The 24242-nt window shown below is 47.0% G+C and overlaps 1 protein-coding gene across 1 annotated transcript; it reads right to left on the bottom strand.

The window, feature by feature from the left end:
• Nucleotides 1-8236: 8236 nt before the first annotated feature.
• On the bottom strand, nt 8237-16495 carry APOL5 (apolipoprotein L5). The gene is given in 6 exon segments (XM_036100213.2): nt 8237-8371; nt 11185-11531; nt 11534-11749; nt 11752-12057; nt 12060-12147; nt 16436-16495. Coding segments are annotated over 6 exon segments (1152 nt in total).
• Between the last annotated feature and the right edge of the window lie 7747 nt (nt 16496-24242).

Genomic DNA, 24242 nt, shown 5'->3' with positions numbered 1-24242 from the left:
CCTCCTGCCCGCCGGCCTCCTGCCCCCCGGCCTGGCTGGCCTCCTGCCCCGCGGCCTGGCCGGCCTCCCGCCCGCCGGCCTCCTGCCTCCCCTGCCCCGGCCTCCCGCCCACTGGCCTCCTGCCCCCCGGCCTCCTGCCCCCTGGCCCAGCTCATTCCTACCTTAGGCCCGCGGCCGAGCTGCGCCCTCTGCTCTGAAACCCTGGCCCCAGCTCTCCTCCCTGCGGCCTCCGATGAAACCCTGCCTCTCTGTGAGACCTTCTCTCGCCACCCAGCATAAGGGAGCCCCTCTGCCCCAGCACCCTATTTGACCGTCTTCCTAGCACTCAACCACCCTGAGGTTATCTCAAATCAGCTCGTTTCTTGCTTCTCGCTCCTTCCACTGGATTCCAATTATTAGAAGGTAAGCTCTGGGAGAGAAGGGGGCAGGCAGCCTCACACACCGCTGTGGGCCAGGGCCCTGGCGCGCATCATGAACGCACAGTGGCCTGACCTCTGCCTCCAGCACCTTCTTCTTCTAGCCAGCCAGTCCTCCACACTTTGGCCTGGATTCTCCTTCTAAAATAAATGTGACCCTATCATTCCTTGCCACAAAATCCTTGAGAAATTCCCATGTTCCAGAATCTGAAATCCAAATTCCTTAACACGGCACTCAAGGCCTCCCTCTCCCATTGCCTTGGCCCCTCTCCCCCCACCAAATGAACTTGTCCTCGAATTTCAAAGCTCAGCTCAAACGTCTCCTCTTGACCTCCTTCCCTCTTGGCTCCCTGGAACCCGTCCATCCCCGGGCTCCTCAGGCAGAGCGCCTGCCTTCTGAGCTCTGCGTCCGGCCGAGTACGCGCTCACCGGGGACCAGACCGACAGCATCCCCGGGACAGCTCGCCGTTAGCACGTAGCGTGCTCTTTACACGTTTTATTTTGTTGGTTTGACCCCCCCTCCCACTCCCATCATTCTTTCCGCTCGACAAACTTTAACTGTGAAGCTTTTCTTTGCTCCAGGCTCAGCCCAGGTGTGCGGCATCCCTTAATCCCACAGACGTGGGTGCCCTGCAGCCACGTACTGGTGCCATTTGGAAGCGAGACCTGGAGAAGCCGAATTTTCTGTGAGGGAACTGTGCACGTGTCTTTTCTCCCACCAGACCACGCTTCCGGGGGACAGGGCAGCAGATTAATCCCCCGCCTCGCTGGGCACCTGCTCCCGTCCTATGAACTGTACGGAGGGTGCCACAGAAAGGCAGAGTCTGGAACACAGCCAGGGATGCGACAGGCACGGGCACAGGGTCTGCTTCTGGGGATCACACACGGACTCCCCAAAGATTTTATGTAAAACACAAGGTGACTTGAAGACGAGGGTCGGAAGGCTGGCTCCCAGCCTCCAGGCTCCCGTTTGGCCGTAGCCAGCTGTGTGCTCTTGGTCAAGTCTCTGGCTGTCGCCCCACAGCGCCCCCACGTATATACAGAATGTTCCAATAGACCGGGTAGCCCGTGGAGTCCCTCCCGAGGCTGAAGCGCTGATTCCATGTGTTGACAGAACTTCTCTCCAGGTGAAAACCAGGCCTTGGCAAATGCTCGGTCCCAGGGCGGAGGACAGTCTGGTCATTCACGCCCACCCAGGTGTTCCGTCTTGCCGCTGGAGCAAAGTTCCTTCTCCTCCTCGGTCAGTAAGAGGCCTTTGCACCCACGGAGCCCCATAAAGAAGCCTCAGGAGGGCAATCGTGCCAACACTTTGACTACGTGCTATCAAAACCCGGCACCACCCAGGGGCTTGTCAGGAAAATGACACATCAGTTTTGGAAACTCCCTGATCCGGTTCTAGGCCGGGCCCTGGGGGTTCCCAACCAGACCCGCAAACCAGAACCCGCATTTACAGCCCCAGGCTTCTGGCCCAGTCGGCCCCGGGAGAGGCCTGGGCCTCTGGATTCTGTGAGGCGGAAGGCAATGCTGGCCTGCGCCCTGGCTGGATCCTGCGCACTAGGTGATGTGGGGTCCTGCCAGCACCTCAAAGGCAGGAGACTTCCAGAGGTCTCCCCAGGGAGCTCACGTGGAAAGGCCGCCATTGACGTCTCAGTGCTGCCTGGCCCATGGGCACAAACACAGCGCGCTTGTGTGGGTTGGCAGAGCAGGCAGGTGGGAACCCTGTACTTTCACTCAGCTTTGCTCCAGACTCCTCCAAAAAATAACGTCTATGAATTTTTGCAGAAACGCAGGGAAGGAGGCGGCCGGTCCGTCTCAGTCAGTGAGCGGCTGTACGCGAGGGGCCGTGGCTCCGTGCACCTCGGCCGATCACTATTCCCGAACACGTGGGTCCTCAGGTTCTCTCCTGCTCCATCTCCACGGAAGCCTTCTGTTTTCGGTGAGCAAAATCCCAAACTCCGCAGCAGGCCTTGAGGGCGCCCTACCGTTCTGGCCTCAGACCATCATCTTGCCAGGCTTCCAATCAATGAGGAACCCAAGCTGCAAGAGAGCTGAAGATCATCCCCGTCTCCTCCTCCGCGCGCACCACCACCCCCCCCCCAGAAAGGGAGGAGGAAACATTCCCTGACGGTTCCCTCTGCACCAGGCACTCTGCTCACTGTTTTGCTCCTGGCCGGCCCTCCCTCTTGCCTTTGGCCCTCTGGTGTGGCCTTTACCCCCACCATCCTCGGCCCTGTGCCGTGTGGGGTCTCCCGGAGAAGGAGGCCGATGAACACATAGGGCGGTGAGCTGGGGCAGGCAGGAGGGGAGGCTGCCCAGCTCCAGGTCCAGCTGTCCCCAGGCCTCCCTGCAGGCCAAGAGTAAAGCCGCCCTCCAGGCTGGCCCTCGAGCTTGCAGCCGAACGGGGGACAGGTGTGAAAAGCACTCTCAGGATCACTGGGGCTTCACCATCACACCGTGGTTCCTTCCGGGTTCTGAAATTGACTTCCCGGTTCACGGGTGGTGATGTCCCCTTTCAAAAGCCAGAATTCCAGATACTCAAAAATTGCTTCTTTTGAAACATTTAGACCAGGGCTCAGCAAACTTTCTGTAAAGTGCCAGACAATCAGTATTTTAGGCTTTGCAGACCACCTGGTCTGTTGCAGCTTCTCACGTCCGGCCACTGTAGCCGGAAGGCCACCAAAGGCTGTGCACAAACAAATGGGCGTGGCTGTGTTCCAATAAAACTTTATTTACAAAAACAGGTGGTGGGCCAGATTGGGCCCGTGGGCTGTAATTTGCTGACTCTTGCCTTGGACAGATCACAAGGCTCCAGAAATCTCTGGAAGAGTTTAGATCAGTGCTTGTGAAAAATCTCCCACCAAGCACAGGCTGAATGTAGGTGCTTATTTTGGTGTGTGTGTGCAAGGGTAAAAAATACCAAATCTCCCCATAATGTTTAAAAGTGAGCCATGTCAGAATTGGCTCACATGGACAACTTTAAAATGTCTGCCTCTGGCCTACAAACACATACATGTACAAACTCCAGCCCTACTGCTCCTTAATGGTGTGACCTTGAGAAATTCACCCATTTCCTAACTGGGACGCCTAACCAAGGCAGCATAGGGCAGTGGTTATGATCGAGGAGTCAAGAGTCAAGAGGATTCTGAGTTCAGCCCTGAGCTGCCACCTGCTAACTGGTTGACCTCAAAAAATTTAATGTCTCTCTGCATTAGATCCCTCAGCTATACATTGGAAGATGATAGATGTATCACTGTAGTAGTTGCTCACAAGGATGAAATAGGACAATATTTATAGAGTACTTAGCACAGCGTCTAGAAAGTGCTAAGTAGTCAGTAACTATGGGCTATGATTTAATAACTTTGGTAAAGCATTTAGCAGAATTCCTAGTGCAGGGTGAACCATCAGTATTTCTTTCCTCTTTTCTTTCTTGAGGGGGAGAGGGACAGGAATCAAGGAGTTTCTGGATGTGCACAAGGATTCCTCAGGTTGGGAAGGTTGGAATGGACCTCATTGCTGATGGAAACAGCACCGAAGATTCCCCAGGACAGTGCTCTCTTTATATATGTGTGAAAAATGAGAACTTACCTATAGAATGTCAGATATGCAATCGTATCGCGGAGTTGCTCTGTATTTCTAACAACCATGTTGCAAGAGGTGTGGGGGAAATAGGATGGAGTTGACCCAGAGGTCCAAGCCAATATGAAAAGTCTAGAAATAGGGTTCCAGTCCAGCTTGCAGTCCAACATGGGCACCAGGAGCTAAAAGAGCAAGGGGCAGACACTGGGCATTGGCACCGCCATCTCTTCATCATTGGGTCATCTCCACCTTCACAGAACCTTGTTAGTATTTCTTCTTCTTTTTTTTTTTAAGATGTATTTATTTATTTCTTTTTAGAGGGGAGGAGGGGCAGAGGGAGAGGGAGAGAGAATCCTAAGCAGACTCCATGCTGAGCACAGACCTCACAACCCTGAGATCATGACCTGAGCCAAAACCAAGAGTCAGATGCTTAACCGACTGCACCACCCAGGTGCCCCAGGGATGCTTTCTTCTTTTAACTTTTACCAAAGTAGTCAATGAGATGGTATCTTGTTGGTTGCACTCAAAAGCTTTGTCTATACTTCGTCTCCAGTTTCCTTCTTCCTTCTCTTAAACCCTTCCAGTCAAGCTTTGGTCTTCCACCACTCCCCCATAACTGCTCTTGTCAAGGCCACCTATGGCTTCCATGTTGCTAAATCAGATCGGGGCTCATTGTCCTTGAGGCTTTCTCCACTTGGCTCCCTGGACACCCCACTCCTGGCTCCCCTCCGACTTTGGTGGCTGCTCCTTCTCTGTCTCCTTTGATGGTTCCTACTCAGTGGGAGTACTTCTCTACTTCTCCCCATCCTCGTCAGGCCAGGAGCCCCCAGGGCACTGACCTTGTACATTTACTCTTTTGTACATACACTCTAGTCTTTGATAACCCTATCCACTCTTATGATTTTAAATATCATCTATTTACAAATTTGTATCTCTGACCAATTTGTTGTTGGAGACCTCATATCCTGAATCTAGATTTACGTGTCTCACCATCTACCCACCATCTCCACTTGCTTGTCTGTTGGGTATCTCGAACTTCACATGTCCAAACCGAGCAACTTGATCTTGCCCTACACTCCCGCCCCCACAAAACCTGTCTATTTTAGGCAATGACCAGTTGTTCAGGCTAAAACCTTGGCCTCTCATCCTGGCTCTTCTTTTTCTCTCACACCACACATCCAGTCCGTGAGCAAATCCTGCAGGCTCTACCTTCAGAACAGGTCCGGGATCCGACACTTCTCACCACCTCTACGGCTACCACATTGCTTCAAGCCACTATCCGCTCTCCCAAGGATGGGTTCAGTCACTTGCTAACTGGTATCCCTGCGATAGCCTTGCCCCTATGGTCTCTTCCCCACACAACAGCCAAGGTGATGCTGTTAAAAATCTAAGATAGATTATGTCACCCCCCCGCTTGAAACCTTCCGATATTTTCCCATCTCACTCAGTAAAAGCCAAAATCTTACCATAGTCTATAGGACACTGTACCTTGTGGCTTCCAGTTGCCTTTCTGACCTCATCTCCTATCCTCCCTTTGTGTTCCCCAAGCCATTACTCTGCTTCTGGCACACAGCCTCCTTGCAGCTCCCCAAACCTGCCACCTGTGTCACCTTTGCTGTCCCTCTGTCTGGAATGCTCTTCTCCCAGATATCTTCTTGGCTGGCTCCCTCACCACTTTCATGTCTTTACTTAGATAAAAACTCCTCAGAGGTTTTCCCTGATGGTCTTATTTAAAATTGCTTTCTTGCCCCACCCTATTCTCTGTATCCTCCTTCCCAGATTTATTTTTCTCCCTCACATCCACTACTTTATATTATACTGTATAATTTACTTCTTTATTGTGTTTCTTGTTTGCTTCCCCCCTCCCCACCACCATGAGACAATAGATTCCATGAAGGTAGGGATGTGTTTTGTTCAATGCTCTATCCCAACTGCCTAGAAAAATGCCTTTCACATGGTAGGTATTCAGTAAGTGTCTGGATGGGTGGATGGGTACATGGTGGATGGATGGATGGATGGACAGATGGACAGATGAGATAGATGAATGGATGGATGGATAGGATGGATGAATGGATAGGGGCGTGGGTGGGTGGATGGGTAGATAGGTGGTGCATGGATGGATAGATGGATGGGTAGATGGATGGATGGGTGGATGGGTGGTGCGTGGATGGGTAGATGGATGGGTGGATGGACAGATGGATGGGTGAGATGGATGGATGAATGGGTTGGAGGCTACATAGGAGCAAATACTGTGTTTTATAAGAAATATATGTATTTGGTCATTCATTCGGGTGACCAAAATATATTTTTCCTATATATTTGGTCTTCATCCACAGTTCCTGGCTCACAGCTCCCAAAACCCTTGGAATTTCCTGAGTGATAAGAGCAATGGGTACACCTTGTGTATTTGGTCTCTTGTCCTCAGTTCCTGAAAACACTTCAGAGCCTCTGAGGTGAAATGAGTGTCTTGTTATTCACAGCATGTGGTGGTGAGTCCACCACAGCTGGGGTTATGTTCATGAGGTGACTTTGGGAAACACCTAAGGATGGGGGCTGGTTTCCAGGGGAACCAACCATACACAGAGGGGTGGAACTTTCGGTCTCACCCACTGATTTCCTGGGAGGGGAGAGAGGCTGAAGCTTGAATCAACCAATGGCCAAGGAGTTAATCAATTGTGCCTCTGTAATGAAGCCTCCATAAAACCCCAAAAAGGAGAAGGTTTGGAGAGCTTCCAGGTCAGGGAGCCAGAACACTTCCACAGGCTACCGTGCTGGGCCCCAGACTTCAGCAAGGACAGAAGCTCCTTTGTTCATGTCCTTGCCCTATGCATCTCTTCATCCGGCTGTCAATTCATATTCTTTAATTTCCTGTGTAATAAATCAGTAATCTTGTGAGTAAATGGGTTTCCTTGAGTTCTGTGAGCTGCTGTAGCAAATTCATCAAATCCAAGGAGGGGGTTGTGGGAACCTCTGATGGACAGCCAGGCAGTTGGACGCACAGGTAACAACCTGGGGTCGCGACTGTCCTCTGAAGTGGAGGGTGGTCTGGTGGGACCAAACCTTCACCTGGGGAATGTGATGCTCTCTCCCGAGTAGATAGTGTCAGAATTGAACTGAATTCTTGGACCGCTGCTGGTGTCACAGACTTGCTTGTGGGGGTGCGGAAGCCTCCCCCGGTGCACCCACACGTGTAAACAAACCCAAGCTCTATCCGGTGCACAGCAGAGCCAGTCACTGAGACATGGATCATGCCTCAAGGGAAGAGTTTATTCGAGAGGCAGCAAACAAACCTCAGCTCTGCCACCCAAAGGGCTGGGGGTTGGGCATGTCTAAGGACAAGGGGTCAGCATATAAGTTGAATGAAATAGGCTAATTGGATAGAGGGAAAGGCAGGTGCCTTCCTTTCTGAGCAAGAGCATCTCTTCATGGGACACGTGTTCAAAAATGTAAGTATGATGAATGGGGGGACATCTCGGGGTATGTCCTCACAGAGATTACTTTCATTCACTCCTCGTCCCTTCTGCACAGTTGCAAGAATTCTTCCTGGCTTGCTCCCAGGCTTACTGGTGGTTGGTCAACTTCTGCAAAACAAGTTTACAAATCAGTCAGGTTAGCCTAGAGTTTTCTTAGGGTAGAACGGTCCAGCATTTGCTACCTTACCATGGTGGTTACACACACATACACACACACACACATTGGAATTGGGTCCAAGAACCCAAAAGACTTAGACTTCCTGGGTTTTCAGCCATTGCTAACATCATGAGAACAGTCTTCCCAGAAAACACATTCCTTCTCCTCCCACGATGGCTTCATTCAGTGGGGAGGAGGAGGCTGTGTTCATTCAAGCGATTTAAGAAACTAAACTAAGACCAGCAGACCATGGGTCGGTCTCCTTTTTAAAAAAAAAAATCTGTTACTTTGATGTCAATACTTATTATCTACTTTCCATTTCATAAAACAAGTAGTCCACATCCTAGAAAACTTAACAATTCTAGACAGATGGAAAGAAGGAAAACATAAGCATATCCCCTCCAGATAGAGGTGGCTGTCGTGGGACCTCGCTGAGTCTCCCTCCGCTTGGATCCGAGGCAAGAAAGTGTGCATACAATTCTCATCCTGCTTTTCTCACCTAACTTGGTAGAAACGTTTTCCATGCTAATCCAATGACTGGCTCTCATGAACACCATTTGGATAGGTACCTAATGTTCTCTCAAGTGGATGAATAGTTGTCTTGGACCAGTCTCCTAGCACTGGGCCATGTTAATGGTGTCTAGTTTTTCACAACTATCAATTCTGCTGCATGAAAGGATAACTTTCAGTAACAGCCTTTCACAAATCTCTAACTCGCCCTTGCAGGGCACTGGGGATGAAGGTCGAATCTGGGTGTGAGCAATAGATTGCAGGCCAAAGACACCCCGAATCCTGGCTAATGAGAGAAGGGGTGGGGGCAGGGTGGGAAGGGGGTGGGAGAGTTGCAGAGCACAGTTTTATTTTATTTTATTTTATTTTATTTTTAGGATTTCATTTTCAGTCATCTCTACACTCAAAGTGGGGCTCGAACCTACAACCCCGAGATCAAGAGTTGCATGCTGCACCGACTGAGCCAGCCAGGCACCCCAAGCACAGTTAATTTTAAAATAAAGGGTTTTTTTTTAAGTTTTAATTCTAGGGGCACCTGGGTGGCTCAGTTAGGCGTCCCGACTCTTGGTTTCAGCTCAGGTCATGATCTCAGGGTCGTGAGATTCAGACCCATGTCGGGCTCCGTGCTCAGTGCAGAGTCTGCTTGAGATTCTTTCCCTCTCCCTTCCCCTCTGCCCCCTCCCCTGCTTGCTTGCATGCACTCTCTCTCTCTCTCTAAAATAAATATTTTTTTAAAAAACGTTTTAATTCTTTTTTTTTTAAAGATTTTATTTATTTAATTGACAGAGAGAGAGAGTTAGCGAGAGCAGGAACACAAGCAGGGGAGTGGAGAGGGAGAAGCAGGCTTCCCACCGAGCGGGGAGCCCGATGTGGGGCTCAATCCCAGGACCCTGGGATCATGACCTGAGCTGAAGGAAGTCGCTTAACCGACTGAGCCACCCAGGCGCCCCCAAAAAGTTTTAATTCTAAATGTACTGCATAGTTGTATACAATTTGGAAAAGAGGTGTTCTAAATGTGGCCCAACCTCAGCTTAAATTAGCACGAATATTTAGGTCTCCTTGGCCTCCAACTCCATGTGTACGCACAGAAAATCCTGTCTCTCCACAAAGTTCCCTTCCAACCCCGGCATTTCTGGAGTCCCCAGGAATTACCACGAGCCACTGCAGGCCTTCCTTCTGTCATCGTTAGATCGTTGCAAGCAGAAATATCCCTACCCTGAGTTTTCCTAGTTGAAGACTTGTATTTTGCCTCTGCTAAACCAAAGTTCCCTGGAGGCAGCTGGACCAGGTCGGGCAGAAAGGGAAAAGGAGTAGTTTACTCACTTCTGTGGCATAATCAGGATCTTCTAGAAGGTTCACCTGGACGTCTAGACATGCCAGGGCTGCAGAGGTAGCGCTCTCACTTCCTACCCTCGGTCCTCGTGTGTCTCGTGCGCAAGCCAGGTCTGGTGCGCTGTCGGGCACAGGGGTGCTCAATGAGTATTTGTGCATCGACCAACTTAATGAACGGCCCCTCTGGCTGCAAACGCACATGGCCAGTGTGCACACGGGGCTCGGCAGGGTGCCTGGCACACACAGCCCAGGAAGGCCCCGGCCTCTCTCCCCTCAGCCTGCCTACCACCCAGGAGTAAGTGCACCTGTTAGGAGCTCCCCTAGCACCCTGCTATCCTTGTGTCCTACCATTGACCTCTCTTCCTCGTTAGTGGCTTATCTAGGGTCTGTCCCCTTGCTGGGTCCCCAGGGCCATTGGAGCAGAGACTGTGTCCTTTCTCAAGATGACCTGTCCTAAGCTTGTACTCCATGACAGGCAGGGGCGGGGGGAGGAGGGCAAGACCTTTAGGATACGAATCCTAGTGTTTCATAGTTTACCCCCAAATCTGCCCCCGCTTATTAAGAAGCGAGAAAAAGTACCCAAAGAGTAAAAAGCATGTTGATACAGTAGAGTTAGAATACCTCATGCCTTAAAGCAGTGGTTCTCAACCTCAGCTGAACAATGGGATTATTGGAGAGCCTGTAAAACTCCCAAAGTCCAGGTCATACCCCCGATCAAGGAAATCCCAGTCTCTGGGGACACGCGGGACCCACCCACTCATCAGTAGTCGTGGAATTTTCCCAGGTGATTCCAACTTGCAGACAAGTTTGGAAACACTCCCTTAAGTCCTGGGCCCCTGTCACGGGCCTCAGTTAATTAAAATCTGTCGAACGAACAAATGAATGAATGAATGAATTTATGATTATGAGCCTTCACACCCTCAGCAAAGTCTGGTGGGTCCCTCTCTGGGACCCCAGGGAGTGGCCATGCTACCCAATCACATTCTATATTCCCTGTAAAATTAAAGAGGAGTTCTGAAATTCTCCTTTATCTTCCCGGTAGTGGTTTTCAGTTTTTATAGCTAGATATTTAATGTCCCTAAATAAGAGAGTCTAGTGGCGCCTGGGTGGCTCAGTTGGTTGGGCGCCTGCCTTCGACTCAGGTCATGATCCCGGGACCCTGGGATGGAGCCCTGTGTCGGGCTCCCTGCTCAGCGGGGAGTCTGCTTCTCCCTCGCCCTCTGCTGCTCCCCCTGCTTGTGCTCGCTCACTCTGTCAAATAAATAAATAAACTCTTAAAAAAGTCTAGAAATACATTTTTCAAATAAAAATCCTTCCCCAACTCATTTGAAACGTCACCTGTATCCTGGAATGCCGCCCTCATGTCATTCAAGACAAGTCGGTGGCCCACCTGCGGTGAGCCGGGCACTGCCGGATGCTGGGGCCACACCCCTGCCCTCCCAGGGGGTACACCGTGCAGGAAGACAGACGGTGAGTACCTACGCAAAATTTGTAATTTCAGAAGTGTGTGGGCAGTGCTTTGAGAGAAAAAGATGGGATTCTGGAAAGAAGAGGAGGAACCTCATTTGACAGAGGGGTGTGGGGAACATCCTCTCTGCAGAAAGGACAGTTATGATCCTGCATCTATTTATGCGTCTACCTCTTTAGCATTCCCCTCGTGGGACGCTTCAGGAAGACCGGGCCCACATCTGCCTTACGCACCTCTTGTACCCTTTCCTACCTCCTGATCTGGGGACAGGCTCTCCCGCCAGCCCTGCCCCCGGAGGGTCAGCCTATAGCGCTGGGTGAGCTGGCTCAGCTCCTGCTCCAGCTGCAGGGCGACCGTCCTCAGTTCCTTGGCGGTCTCTGCCCTTGCCCCCTCCTCCAGGTGCTTCCAGCTCTGCAGCAGGCTTTTCACGTCTTGCACAAGTAGGAAGCCAGCCCCAGCAGCACCCAGCGGCCGGACACCTTTGGTCATGGACAGAGCAGAGCCTTCAACAGCTGTCTGTAGCTGTCCCGCCCTCCAGAAGGGGACACGGTTTGTGGCCGTGAAATTATTGACCTTAGCCATGAAGCCAGAGTTGGCTGGGCCATCTGGCGGGCCCGAAGCTCCTCAACATTCTTGATGATGCTGACACCTCTATCGACACGCGACAAAGCAGCGCGGATTGCAGGCCACCTTATTTCTTCAAAAGCTTCATACACCATGGTTGTTTCCATAGGCACCAGTCTGCTGGCTCTGTCTCTGGCTGCCGAGATGTTCCTACTTTCTAAGATACTCGTCAACATGTTGGTGGCAGCAGCTGAGCCCCCAGGCCCAGCCCAGCCTCTGAGAGCATCAGACTGCCCCCTACTGTCACGGGGGCCAGGGCCAAACCCAAGAGGCTCATGACTCCGGAGATGGTACCTGAGGAGCTGGCCACCAGGCTGGTCTTGGTGAGCATCTTATGGGTCGCGTCAACTTGGTCTGCAATAGCATGAAGTTCTCTGATACTCTTTTCCAGCTTATACTTCTGCAAGGGAAAACATAAGAGAAACATCTTTTCCTCCTCCGACAGGTTTCCTGGCATGGACGCTTCCTTATGTCGGATCAGCTCTTCCATCAGGTATCGTACAGCGTGTTGGCCTCATTGCTGTGGACAGCCCAGGTCACATGATTATTTTTCCAACTCTGGGACGGGCTCCCCAGGAGAGCTAAAAACTTCTAGGTCATCTGTGTTCTCTCACACATTCAGGGAGCAGGGCCCTGGGCACGAAGGTACAATAGGGGAGCATCGTGACAAAGGTTTCCTCTCTAGAGGGTCACCTAGGGGTGACCACGTTTATATGTATATATGTATATATATATATATATGTTTGTTTATATATATATATATGTATATATATATATATATATACACACACACACACATACGTGTATAATTCATACATCTAGAACAGCTTGTGAGCAATGCTATCCGGGGAAATGAGAGTCCTAACAACCCCTAGAGGAGATGGCTTGATTTTCTTTTTTTCTGTTAAAAGGGGATCTATCTGGAAATTATAGTTGCTTCTGGGGTAAAGAGCCGGAGAGCTGGGAAATGATTTGAGGGAGATTTTACTTTTTACTCTTTGCTCTTCTACTCCTTTGAAGTTTTGTATCATATGCGTGTTTTAGAATTAATTCAGAAAATGAACAAAATAACCTACACTTCCAAAGAAAAAGGAGGCAGAACCTCCAAGGAGACCCCAAATATGACGCCTTCCATAGAGGAGGGCTCATTGTTTGCCATTTGGTTTGACGGTATTGTGTTATTTTGGCAACCAAAAGTAGATTTCTAACAAGAGGGTGATGGTGCTTAGACACAGAAACTTCTATCTGTTTGCTTGTGAACAGGCAAGTAGGAGAAGCACATCGTCTTAAGAAGAAGTGATAAGGAAGGAAAAAAAATGTACAACTCAGAAAATTCTCTCCATTAACTCAAATTTCCCCTATATATATATATTTTTTTTTTAATTTTATTTATTTCTTTGACAGAGAGACACAGCGAGAGAGGGAACACAAGCAGGGGGAGTGGGAGAGGGAGAAGCAGGCTTCCCACAGAGCGGGGAGCCTGATGCGGGGCTCGATCCCAGGACCCTGGGATCATGACCTGAGCCAAAGGCAGACGCTTAACGACTGAGCCACCCAGGCGCCCCTCTCCTATATTTTGGAGAAAAGACCACCATTATTCTGTTTTCCTGTGGAATCGATTTGGAACGCCACAGTTCTTGTGGCTCTATGTTTGAGAATCACCGTTCTGAGGAAATTTGTCTTATAGGATTGGAGGCTTCCCAAGTGGACACCATTGGACTGTGCAGGATGCTAGAACCGGCTGCCTATAGCACGTCTCAGAATCTGACTTGTCTGTCCCTTAGGTTTGTTTCTAGCTTCGTCCTACTTGAGCACCCACAACAGACTGGGCATGGGTTTAATCCTGGAGAGGAGGTCTTTGGAAAAGAAGGCAGGGCTCATGGGAAAACCACACTGAGACCAAGCAACCCCAAGGCCTCCAAAAAGGGATTGTTGACAATCACTTTAGAGCCCTGGGTAAGGCCATCAGCAGCCTCAGGTAGACCAGCCAACTGACCCCTGCCCAGGGAAGCAGCAGGAACCTCCCACCATCCTGCCCCAGCACCATGTCACTCTTTAACAAAGGCATACTCAGAGTTTTCTTTGGGACGTCTCTGTACACCTAGGAGTTGAGCCCTCCTCCAACTGAAGTCTTAGAGCTTCAGGGTGTTAAGGTGGAAGGCTCCCCCAGATCGTCTGGATGTAGATGGCAAAGAGGCGTCCACATCCCTGCCACAGCTGTTAGGGTGTCCAGACCACTGTCACAGAAGTATTTCAATACACAGGTAGGCTCTGAGAAGGAGTGCTGCATTGGCCCTGATGCTCTCTGCAGGCCCAGCGCAGAAGGAAAGTGGCCATCTGCCACATTCGCTCCATCAGTGAGTCCAAGCACCGCCCCCCCATCACCGAGGAAAATGCTGGCCCTGAGGGCAAGGTGACTCTCCCTAGATGACAATCCAGTTTGTGATGGAATTTGGCTAAGACTCCAGCTTTCCAGAAGCCTCTAGTTGGCCTCACCTGCTGGTCAAGGCTACTAGTCCCTTGAGAAAGGGAAAATCATCTCTCTGCCTTCACCAAAGGAGGGGGGATAAGCCTGTGCACAGGACAGTGGACGTGACCTAATTAACCTGAGTCCAAGCTGGGCTCATCAGCCAGCAGCAAACATGAAGGGCTTTGTTCTGATCTGCACCGGGATTAATGGGCGCCGTGAGGAGGAGCTGAAGAGTGGAAGAGGGACGGATTGGGGAGGGAGGCTGGGCCCACGACAGAAGTACATGGAATGGACGTTCTCGTCCTAAAAGGGCAGGCAGCTCTGGTTTGCATGTCTCAGGAAGATTTTATAATTTAAGAGCTTGGGGTAAGCCCTGGAGCTCATTTTATAGAATTTATGGACACTTGGGCAAGAGTTAGGGCAGCCTCTGGTAGGCTAGTTGCGGATTCCATTATCAACGAGTATAATGCTGCAGCCAAGCTCTCCCGGAGAGCCTGAATGCCCAGGCAAAGGCTGTGAAAGAGGAGTCCCAGGAGTTTGGGTCTCAAGGCCTAGACGTTCTGGTGACATAAGCAAGGATGGGGAAAAGGAAGCAAATTCTGCTTCTAGGAATGCATCAGCCAATAGGCAGAGGGTCTCGGCACCTACTAATGTGCTTACCAAAGGTTTTTAATTTGCTTTCCTAAGAAAATGTTTTTTGAGGATGTGCAAATCCTTTTTTCCCCCTCTTTTTGCACATTTCTAATTGCAAAGGGAGGTACATGAGATAGCATGATCAACTCTTCAGCCAACTTGGTCAGAACACATTTGTACATTTCCTACCATGAAGCTGGCGACTGCCTAGTGACACAATCTGGATATTAACAATCAGATTTCCTTCCCAAACTCAAATATCCCGGGAGTCAGATCTGTGCCAGACGCTGTTCTAGAGGCTGGGATTAGGGCACTGAGCACATCAGCCCAAACCCCTGCCCTCACAGAATGCACATCCTGGTCATTTCCCCCCCAACACATCACTGTTCTAGGATTACCTGTCCAGACAACTTCTCTCCACCATCATCTCCCAAGCCTCTGGATGAAAGAGTATGTAGTGCATTTCTTCTCTAGTCATCTTGTCCAGAAAATGTTTAATGATGCTCCAGCAAAACAGACTATCCAGTTATAACATTGTAGATAAGAAAAGCAAGGTTAGAATATCAAAAATCTTAATGTCTTGAAAATTTCACATCATTTTGGCCTAATGATTTTAACCAAACAATTAAACTCTGATAAGACCCAGTGCTAACCAGGACGTGGTGAAACTGTGATCTCTTAGGTTTCTGGTGGCAAAGCAGATTGGTGAAGGACTTTTGAAATGGTGATATTACATGTTAAATCACCAAGTCTGCCAATAACCCAACAACAGGCACAAAGATGATCAAGGTCATGTTACTGATATCACTGTAAATTTGAAAGTAAGTGAGTGATCGATCATTCTGTCCAACCCTCTACAATCCTGGCAGGACTGTCCCATCTCTGCTTAAGCCTCCACAGCTATGAGTTCATTGGCTGGTTAGTTGTTTTAACCAGGTAGGTGAAGGGTAGCAGAAAATCTGACTCCAAAAGACGCTGCTTTGGGATATGGATTATTTTGAGCTGAAGGCACTTGAAATACAGCAAATACAGGGAGAGGCTTTCTCTGAACTTCCCTCATCTGCCTAAAGACAGATCCTCCAAAAGGAGTTCATTTGTCATAGACTCCCCCCTGGGAGTGTCAGCAGCCTCTTCTCCCAGGACAGAAGGCTGGAAGTCGACACCACACCCAGACCCACTCTGTCCCAAACTATAAACCTCCTGCCTGTTCTTCTAAGGGCCCATTTGTCTTTCCCAGAAAGCATTTACTCCTCCCCCACCCCAAGAGGTCTACCTCCCCTCCTTACCCTTTTCCTATTAAATTGGTATTTAAGACTGAATTCTAAGCCACCTTGGGGAATTACTCATTTGTCCCCTGGGTCACCCCCACATGTACACAAGGTTTACATGTTAATAAACTTCTGTTCGTTTTTCTCTTGTTAATCTGTCTTTTATTACAGGGTCTTGGGCTAAGAACTCAGAAGGGTAGAGGGAAAATGTTTTCCTCCCTACACAGGCAGGGAGGAAAGTCTTTACCCCTGTTTAAAGACTAAGGTTGCATCTTTTCTTCTTGCTCAAAAATCACTTTAAATATATTTCCAATGTAATTTGACAAAGATCGCCCCCACTACTACCACAACATAACTATCAATTTTGTTCATTTACTTCCAGTTATTTTCAATGCATTTTCTTTTTCACGGGGTTTTTATAACATACCATCACTATATGTGTTATTGGTAAACTCATATTAGGGATGAGCTTTTTCCATATTGCTACTCCCTGCTATTTCATGCGTACCTTCATGTTTATAGAAACGTTATTGTGGCACACTGGGGGCTTCATGTTTTTGTCACCCATATGTGTCCTTCTGTGTATAATGGCACCAACCCTGACCTGTTGGCTGCAGCGGCTCTGGCCAGTGACTGGACCAGGGATGGGCTCTGGCGTCCCCCTCTGCTTTCTGGCTTCCTACAGTTCTGGGTGCAGGAGCTCCCATGCAGGGCCCAGGAGCTTTTTGTGTTTCTAGTTAAACTTTATAAAGGAAGTTTTCTGCTGTTGTAGTATATGTAAATATGGGTCATTGAGGAGGGCTCAGGATAGATTCTTGATTAAATCCAAGGACCTGCTACATTCCTGCCCAGCAGCACCGTACGGCTCCCCAGCGCCTCTGGCTTTCATTTTTCTTTGAAAAAATGAAAGATTTGTTGCTTCTTTACATTTCATACTAATGTTTTTCCCTAGGAGCCTCAAATTGTTTTGATGCTATTAGGTATAGTATCTTTCAGTGTTGTGTTTTCTGACTTGCTTTGTTACTCTATAGAAATGTTACTCATTTTTAACACTCCTCTGTGCCTCACTGCATTTTTGCTAATTATAATAGTTATTGAATGAATGCTTCAAGAATACATAATGTTGGGTGGCTTTCTTATTTTTTCAATACTTATTTTTCTTATTTTGGTTCCATGCCTTGTTGGATTAGCTTGAATTCTTAAATTATTTAATTTTATGAAACTGGCTCTAGTATTTCACTGTTGGCAGCTGGATTACCAAAACTACTCTTCATCATGATAAAGTTTATGTTTTACTCCTAGATTTAAATATTTTTATTAGGATTATTTTCAGGCTATAAGGAGATGATCATAATTTTCCTTTCTTATTTATCCCATGAATATAGTGTATTATGTGCATAAATTTCCATATATCAAATTGTCCTTATATTCTGTGAAAACCCCAACTTGGTTGTTGCATCAGTATGCTATAGATTTTTTATATAATAATATAAAATATATTGTATATATTATATATATATAAAATAAATATATATAATATAAACATATATTTATATTCCCTACTGTATTCAATATGTTCACTTAGGGTCATAAATATCGAGGTATAGTTTTCTTTCTGTGTAATTAAGTCTTGTTATTAGTGTTATATTCATTCGCTTCATAGACTATGCTCAATACATACTGAGTTTTTTGTTTCTGGGGCAATTTATATGATGTGAGAATTACTTGTGTTCTGGAAGGCTAAAAGAACTTGCAGGTTTTCTTATGTTTGTCACATCTTCATGGAATGCTTTTGATTTTTAAAGGTTTTTAGTGTGATTAATAAATGTTTCTCCTCCCTGCGCCTGAACCCTGGCCCTAGCCCTCACCCATACCTCTTCTTTTTTTGAAGAGTTAAGGGGTAATAACAAAATCCTTGATATTTCAACTTTGGTTCTCATTTTCTGTAAACAGATATTTCTCATGTTCTTTGAAAAGGTGTTTCACAGAGGAAGAAAAACAATGGCCAATAAATATATAAAAAGATGCTTAATCACATTAGCAGCCCCCCAAAATTCATATTTAGACCACATCAAGATACCATCTCATTGACCACTTTGACAAAAGTTAAAAGAATGAAAGCATCCTTGGGGCACCTGGGTGGTGCAATTGGTTAAGCATCTGACTCTTGGTTTTGGCTCAGGTTGTGATTGCAGGATCATGAGATCAAGCCCTGAGTAGGGCTTCAAGCTCAGCACAGAGTCTGCTTGAGTTTCTCTCTCTCCCTCTCTCTGTCCCTCCCCCGCCCCACTCTCTCTCTCTAATATAAATTAATCTTATTTTTTTAAATAAATTAATCTTAAAAAAAAAAAAAAGAATAAAAGCATCCTGGGCTGCTGAGAGAGAGGGGAATGTGTCTTCTGGGGCACTTGGTTGGAACAGAAAGCGATAGATAGCACTTTCGGAACAATGATTTGGAGTATCTCAACACATAAATGTGCGTATGCTGAAGCTCACATCCCCCGTCAGGAAAATCATCCCACGCAACACACAACGGCTTGTACATAGAGAAGCGTGTGTAAGACCTTCACTAGTTCCTTGAAGTGGTCAAGAGAAATAACAATCTGAAATATCCATGTAAGGGGACCATTTACATTAAAACACACCAATATAAAAGAAAGGCTTACGGACACAAAACAGAATGAACCCAATCTATATGAACCGACCTGGAAAGAGACCCAGGATTTGTTAAGTAAAAAAAAAAAAAAGGTGAAAAACATGATCTCCATTTTTAAAAAGATGATATATGTGGTCTAGGACTAGGGGAAAATTCTGGGTGGAGGGACACCCAGTGGTAAGGAGGCTTAGCCTGGGGGAGAGAGGCCGAGGTTGGGGGAGGGAAGACCCATACCTGTACTTTCGCTCATCTGTCTTACTGAACTTTGTTACAGAAACCATGTGCTCCTTTCACAATAAAAACCAGTAAAATGGGGCACCTGGGTGGCTCAGTCGGTTAAGTGTCTGCCTTCAGCTCAGGTCATGATCACAGTCTTGGGATCGAGCCCCGCATCGGGCTCCCTGCTCAGTGAGGAGCCTGTTTCTCCCTCTCTCTCTGCCCCTCCCCCCTGCTTGTGCTCACTCGCTCTCTCTCTTTCAAATAAATAAATAAAATCTTTAAAAAAACCCAGTAAAATAAAAACACCTTAATAACGAAGCATACTTATTCCTCACTCCCCAGTCATGACAGACTCTCCAGCTTGTATGGTAAGGCATTTAGTACAGGGAACACTGCTGAGCCCGTAGTGAGACAAGCAAAAGTTGGATGAATTAATGTCATTAAATATTAATATTGTCATCTTTTTAAAAAGCCACACGTGACAAGTTTTCCTAACCTGTTATTTTGACCTTTTGTGTCATTTTTATTGCAGGATATCTCCTGTATGCAAGAAATGATTCAAATCCGATCTGTACCCAGTTTGATACTCTTTACTTATTAATGCTATAAATATGAATTGTTATTATTTATTGCCATAATTGTTCCACTTTGATCTGAATCATATTGTTTTAGGTGTTCTGCTTTTTGTTTCTTTGCTCTCTTTATATCCCACACAGACACAATGAAGAGGTCTCAGCTGACGTGGTGAGTGCTTTTGAGTGGCTGCCCCTAACAGCTCCTTGAAGGTAGAATGTCTTTGCTTTCCTGTCTACACTATAGCTGGTGAACGACCCATAATGAGGGCACATTTAGAATAAGTGCTCATCATTCACGAAACTGAGTTTTTTCTATTTAAAATTGTGGTTGAGAGATGCCTAGGTGGCTCAGTCAGTTAAGTGTCTGCCTCGGGCTCAGGTCATAATCCCGGGGTCCTGGGATCGAGTCCCACATTGGGCTCCCTGCTCAGTGGGGAGCCTGCTTCTCCCTCTCCCTCTGCTCTCCCCACTGCTTGTGCTCTCTCTCTCTCTCTCAATTAAATAAATAAAATCTTTTTTAAAAATTAAAATAAAATAAAACTGTGGCTGACTGTCTTCCCAGTCCTGGCCTAAAATAGATCTTGGGGAGATGACTCTACCTCATTTTGTGGGGGAAAGTAAGAGAGAGTGAACGGGACCAAGGCTTGGCAGTGCTGGATCTCCTTGAGATGGGCCCGTATCCCTCCAGTTTTAGTAAGCACCTCTGAGACTTTGTGATTTATATATAGGATTAGAGGTAAGTTTCATGAATCATCATATTCCATATTCCATAACATATCTGTAGATAAAACTGTACTTTCTGGCAGGAGAGCTCAGAATGTCATACTACCTGGGAGGGAGTAGCTACCCTTCTCCCAAAGAGGGCCTCATACTCCTCTGATTGGCTTAGATTCCCTGTCACTGAGGGGCCATGGCTGTGGCTACCTTCCATTAAAAGACCACACACAAATGCATGAGCCCTCTCTCTCTCGGCTTCCTGTCTCTACCCCCGAGGAGTGATGAACTGGCCTGTCCATCTTGCTCCCTCATCTCTCCTTGGTTGGGCACTCCCAGTGCATCAGCCAGAGGCCAGAGTACTCCTGAGATCTGGGTTTGAGTTTAGGGAGAGAAAAGCTCTCTTGGATTAAACCACATAATGAAATCCACTTTGCCAGGGAACCCTGCTCTGGAGATTCAAGCCCAAGCCAGGAGATGCCATGGCCTCTTGTGCTAATATCTCCTTCAAGGACCACTGAGTGAGGGGGTGTGGCTGGACCGAGGCCAAGTGCAGGCATGTCTGGGTTCCTGAACACACAAGTGAAAGCTGACCTCCAAACTCACCACACAAACCTACCAGTTGAGGGTTGCAAGGATTGGTGGGGCTCATGCAGATGTTATATCTCAATCTGAATATATATTCTGATTTGGGGTTCATAAAATATAGTCCCTGTAGCTAAGGGGCCCTGGATGAGATGTCTCAAATTGTGAGAGGGGTGTGAGCTGGGTCTTGTGGGAAATTAGGGTAGGAATGAGGCCTTAGACCCTCGCCTTCACTTTAGGAACTAGGATCACCCATATTTAGGGCCCCAAGTCACTTGCCAATCTCCAGCATCTCCCATTGTAGATCGAGACTGCACTGCGGTCAGAAGAATCTACTGAGGGAAGGGGAATGTTACCTAGGTAGACTCCAGGTCATGCTGTAGTCAAGGTGCTCTGACAGCGCCTTGACGCTTCTCTCTCTACATGTGAGAATGGGTCCTGAACCAGAAGGGACCCAGCTTCACATCATAAAGAAAACAGACCCCACAGTCATTCAGAGAGGTGGTGGCTTCACACAGAGCTGACACCTAGGGAGTCAGACCTAAGAATTTGTAAACATATGGAAGACGGTGAGCCTGGGGCGGGGTGCGGGGAGAGAGCCAAGAATGAAACCCTGGGAAGTGCCAACATTAAAAGAGGGATTTGGGGAATAAAAGGGACCTCCTAAAGACTCAGAGGAAGTTGCCTGAGAGCTAGAAGTAGAGGGAGGGACCCAGAAGTCTCTTTTTTGTCTCCATTATTCTGTGATGATGCTGGACTTCTGGAGAAATGGATGCTGGATGAATGGATCAAGTTGTCAGCTTCTCTTGGCAATTATTCAAAAGCAACAAGGAAAGATGCAAACATCATCTATTAGAAACTGAAAAATAGGTAACATTTTTCCTATTTTTCTAAAGGATGCCAAAAGCCAGAAAAATAAGTAGGACTTTGGCAGGAAAAGGAGAGACAATGCCAATAATCACAAAAAAAAAAAAAAAAAAAGGTCCCTCTTCAAGGTGAAGGCCATTCCCAAAGTGCAGAAGTAAAATCCCTCTTTAAAATAGTGAGAATAAAGTATACAGGTTAGCATTACATCTGGATTGGTTCCAAGAATCAAAGGACTAAATGAAGAAACACAGTGAGATGAGCCATATCTGTAGGAAGCAATTTGTCCTTGAAACAGAGAAGAGAAGATAACCTGCATTGTGAACAGTTTGAAAACTGCCTGATTCCACTGCCTGAGGGAAACAGAAACAGAAACTCATGTAGAACACCCACATCAGAAAGAACAGTTCTGCTGGCATAGAACACAGTCCTGGCTTCTTCCTTATTTGAGTCTCCCATAAATAGCTGTTCCATGAAAACAAGCAACCAAAACAAGGTCTACATAAAAAAATATTAACTCAACAACAAAAAAACAATCAACCCAATTGAAGAACGGGCAAAGGACACTTGAGTAGATGTCTCTCCAAAGAAGACATACAAACGGCCAATAAGCCCATGAAAAGATGCTCAACATCACTCATCATCAGGGAAACGCAAATCAAAATCACAATGAGATACCATCTCATACCTGTTAAGAAAGAGATTATTAAACAGAAACAGAAAATAACAAGTGTTGGCAAGATTGTGGAGAAATCAGAACACTTGCGCTTTCCTAGTGAGCATGTAAAGTGGCACAGCCAACAGCATGTCAGATACCCAAAAATTTAAAAATAGAATTACCCTATGGAATTACTGGCAATTCCACTTCTGGGTATACATGCAAAAGAACTGAAAGCAGGGACTCCAGCAGATATTTGTCTTCCCATGTTCATAGCAGCATCAGTCACAATAGCCAAAAGGGTAGAAACAACCCAAATGTCCATCAATGGATGAATGGATAAACAAAACATGTGGGATATGGAATAGATATACAAAATATATACAATGAAATATTATTCAGCCTTCAGAAGGAGTGAAGTTCTAACACGTGCTACAACATGGATGAATCTTGAGGACATTAGGTTCAGTGAAATAAGCCAGACACAAAAGCAAATATTATATGATTCTTTTGTATGCGGTTGCTAAAGGAGTCAAGTTCATAAAGATGGGAGGTAGAAGAGTGGTCACTGGGAGCAGAGGGGTGGACGAACTCCCGGGGAGTCAGGGCGTAATGAGCACAGTTTCTGTTTGGGAAGATGAGAAAGTTCTGGAGATGGCAGCCAAACAATGTGAATGTACTTAATACTGCTGAATTGTACATCTAAAAAAGGATGAAAATGGTCAATTTTATGTGATGCATATTTTACCACAATAAAAAAATATATGTGTTCAAGGTCAAATTGGAAACAGTAAAAACAAAAACAGAAACAAATGGCATATAAAGAATACTCTCCAGAAAGGTGTTGCCCAAAAGCTGATGAAAATTGTGAACAATTAAAAGGGAGGAAAAAAATAAGGGGGCGCCTGGGTGGCTTAGTCAGTCGAGTGTCTGACTCTTGATTTCAGCTCAGGTCATGATCTCAGGATTATGGGATTGAGCCCCACATCAGGCTCTGTGCTCAGCCGGTGTCTGTTGGGATTCTCTCTCCCTCTCCTTCTCCCTCTGTCTTTCCCCTCGCTCATGCGTGCCTGCTCTCTCTCTCTTTCTCAAATAAATTAATTAATTAAATCTTTTTTAAAAAAGAAATAAAATTGTGAACAATTATTTTGCAATTAATTTTTTTAAAGCAAGTGTAGCAGTTTCCTGTACAATACAAGAGCAAAACAGGGATCTCAGGCTCAGTGAAGACACAGCAAGACAACAGGAGGAAATGAAGAGGAAACTGGTCAAGCATAGGAAAAAAGAGATGAGAAAAATAAAGCCATCGCAAAAATAAATGTTTATCGGGCGCCTGGGTGGCTCAGTTGGTTAAGCGACTGCCTTCGGCTCAAGTCATGATCCTGGAGTCCCTGGATCGAGTCCTGCATCGGGCTCCCTGCTCGGCAGGGAGTCTGCTTCTCCCTCTGACCCTCCCGACCCTCCCCCCTCTCATGTGCTCTCTCTCTCAGTCTCTCCTCTCAAATAAATAAATAAAATCTTTTAAAAAAATAAATAAATGTTTATCAGAATTCACACAAGGGGGAAAAGAAAAAAAATAGTAATCTATTGGGGCACCTGGGTGGCTCAGTTGGTTAAGGGTCTTCCTTCCACTCAGGTCATGATCCCAGGGTCTTGGGATCAAGCCCCACATCGGGCTCCCTACTCAGTGGGGAGTCTGTTTCTCCCCCTCCCTTTGCCCCTCCCCACCACTCCTGCTCTCTCTCTCAAAATAAATAAATAAAATCTTTTAAAAAAAAGTAATCGACAATGAAGACAAAGATGAGGGCAGTGAGCAAAGTGAAATGAAAACAAAGATCTGGCAAGAATGCATGGAATAAACGCAAAACTCCAACGTCTTCTAACTGAAATTCCCAAAGAAAACTGAAAAGCATGAACAGAACAAATATTTAAAGTTAAAATTCAGGGGGTGCCTGGCTGGCTCAGTCAGGAGAGTGTGTGACTCCTGATCTTGGTCGGGGTCCTGAGTTCAAGCCACATGTTGGATGTGGAGACTTAAAAATAA

This window comes from Halichoerus grypus, chromosome 6 (assembly GCF_964656455.1).
Source record: "Halichoerus grypus chromosome 6, mHalGry1.hap1.1, whole genome shotgun sequence".
Taxonomy (NCBI): domain Eukaryota; kingdom Metazoa; phylum Chordata; class Mammalia; order Carnivora; family Phocidae; genus Halichoerus; species Halichoerus grypus.
This window is presented reverse-complemented; position numbering and strand designations above follow the sequence as displayed.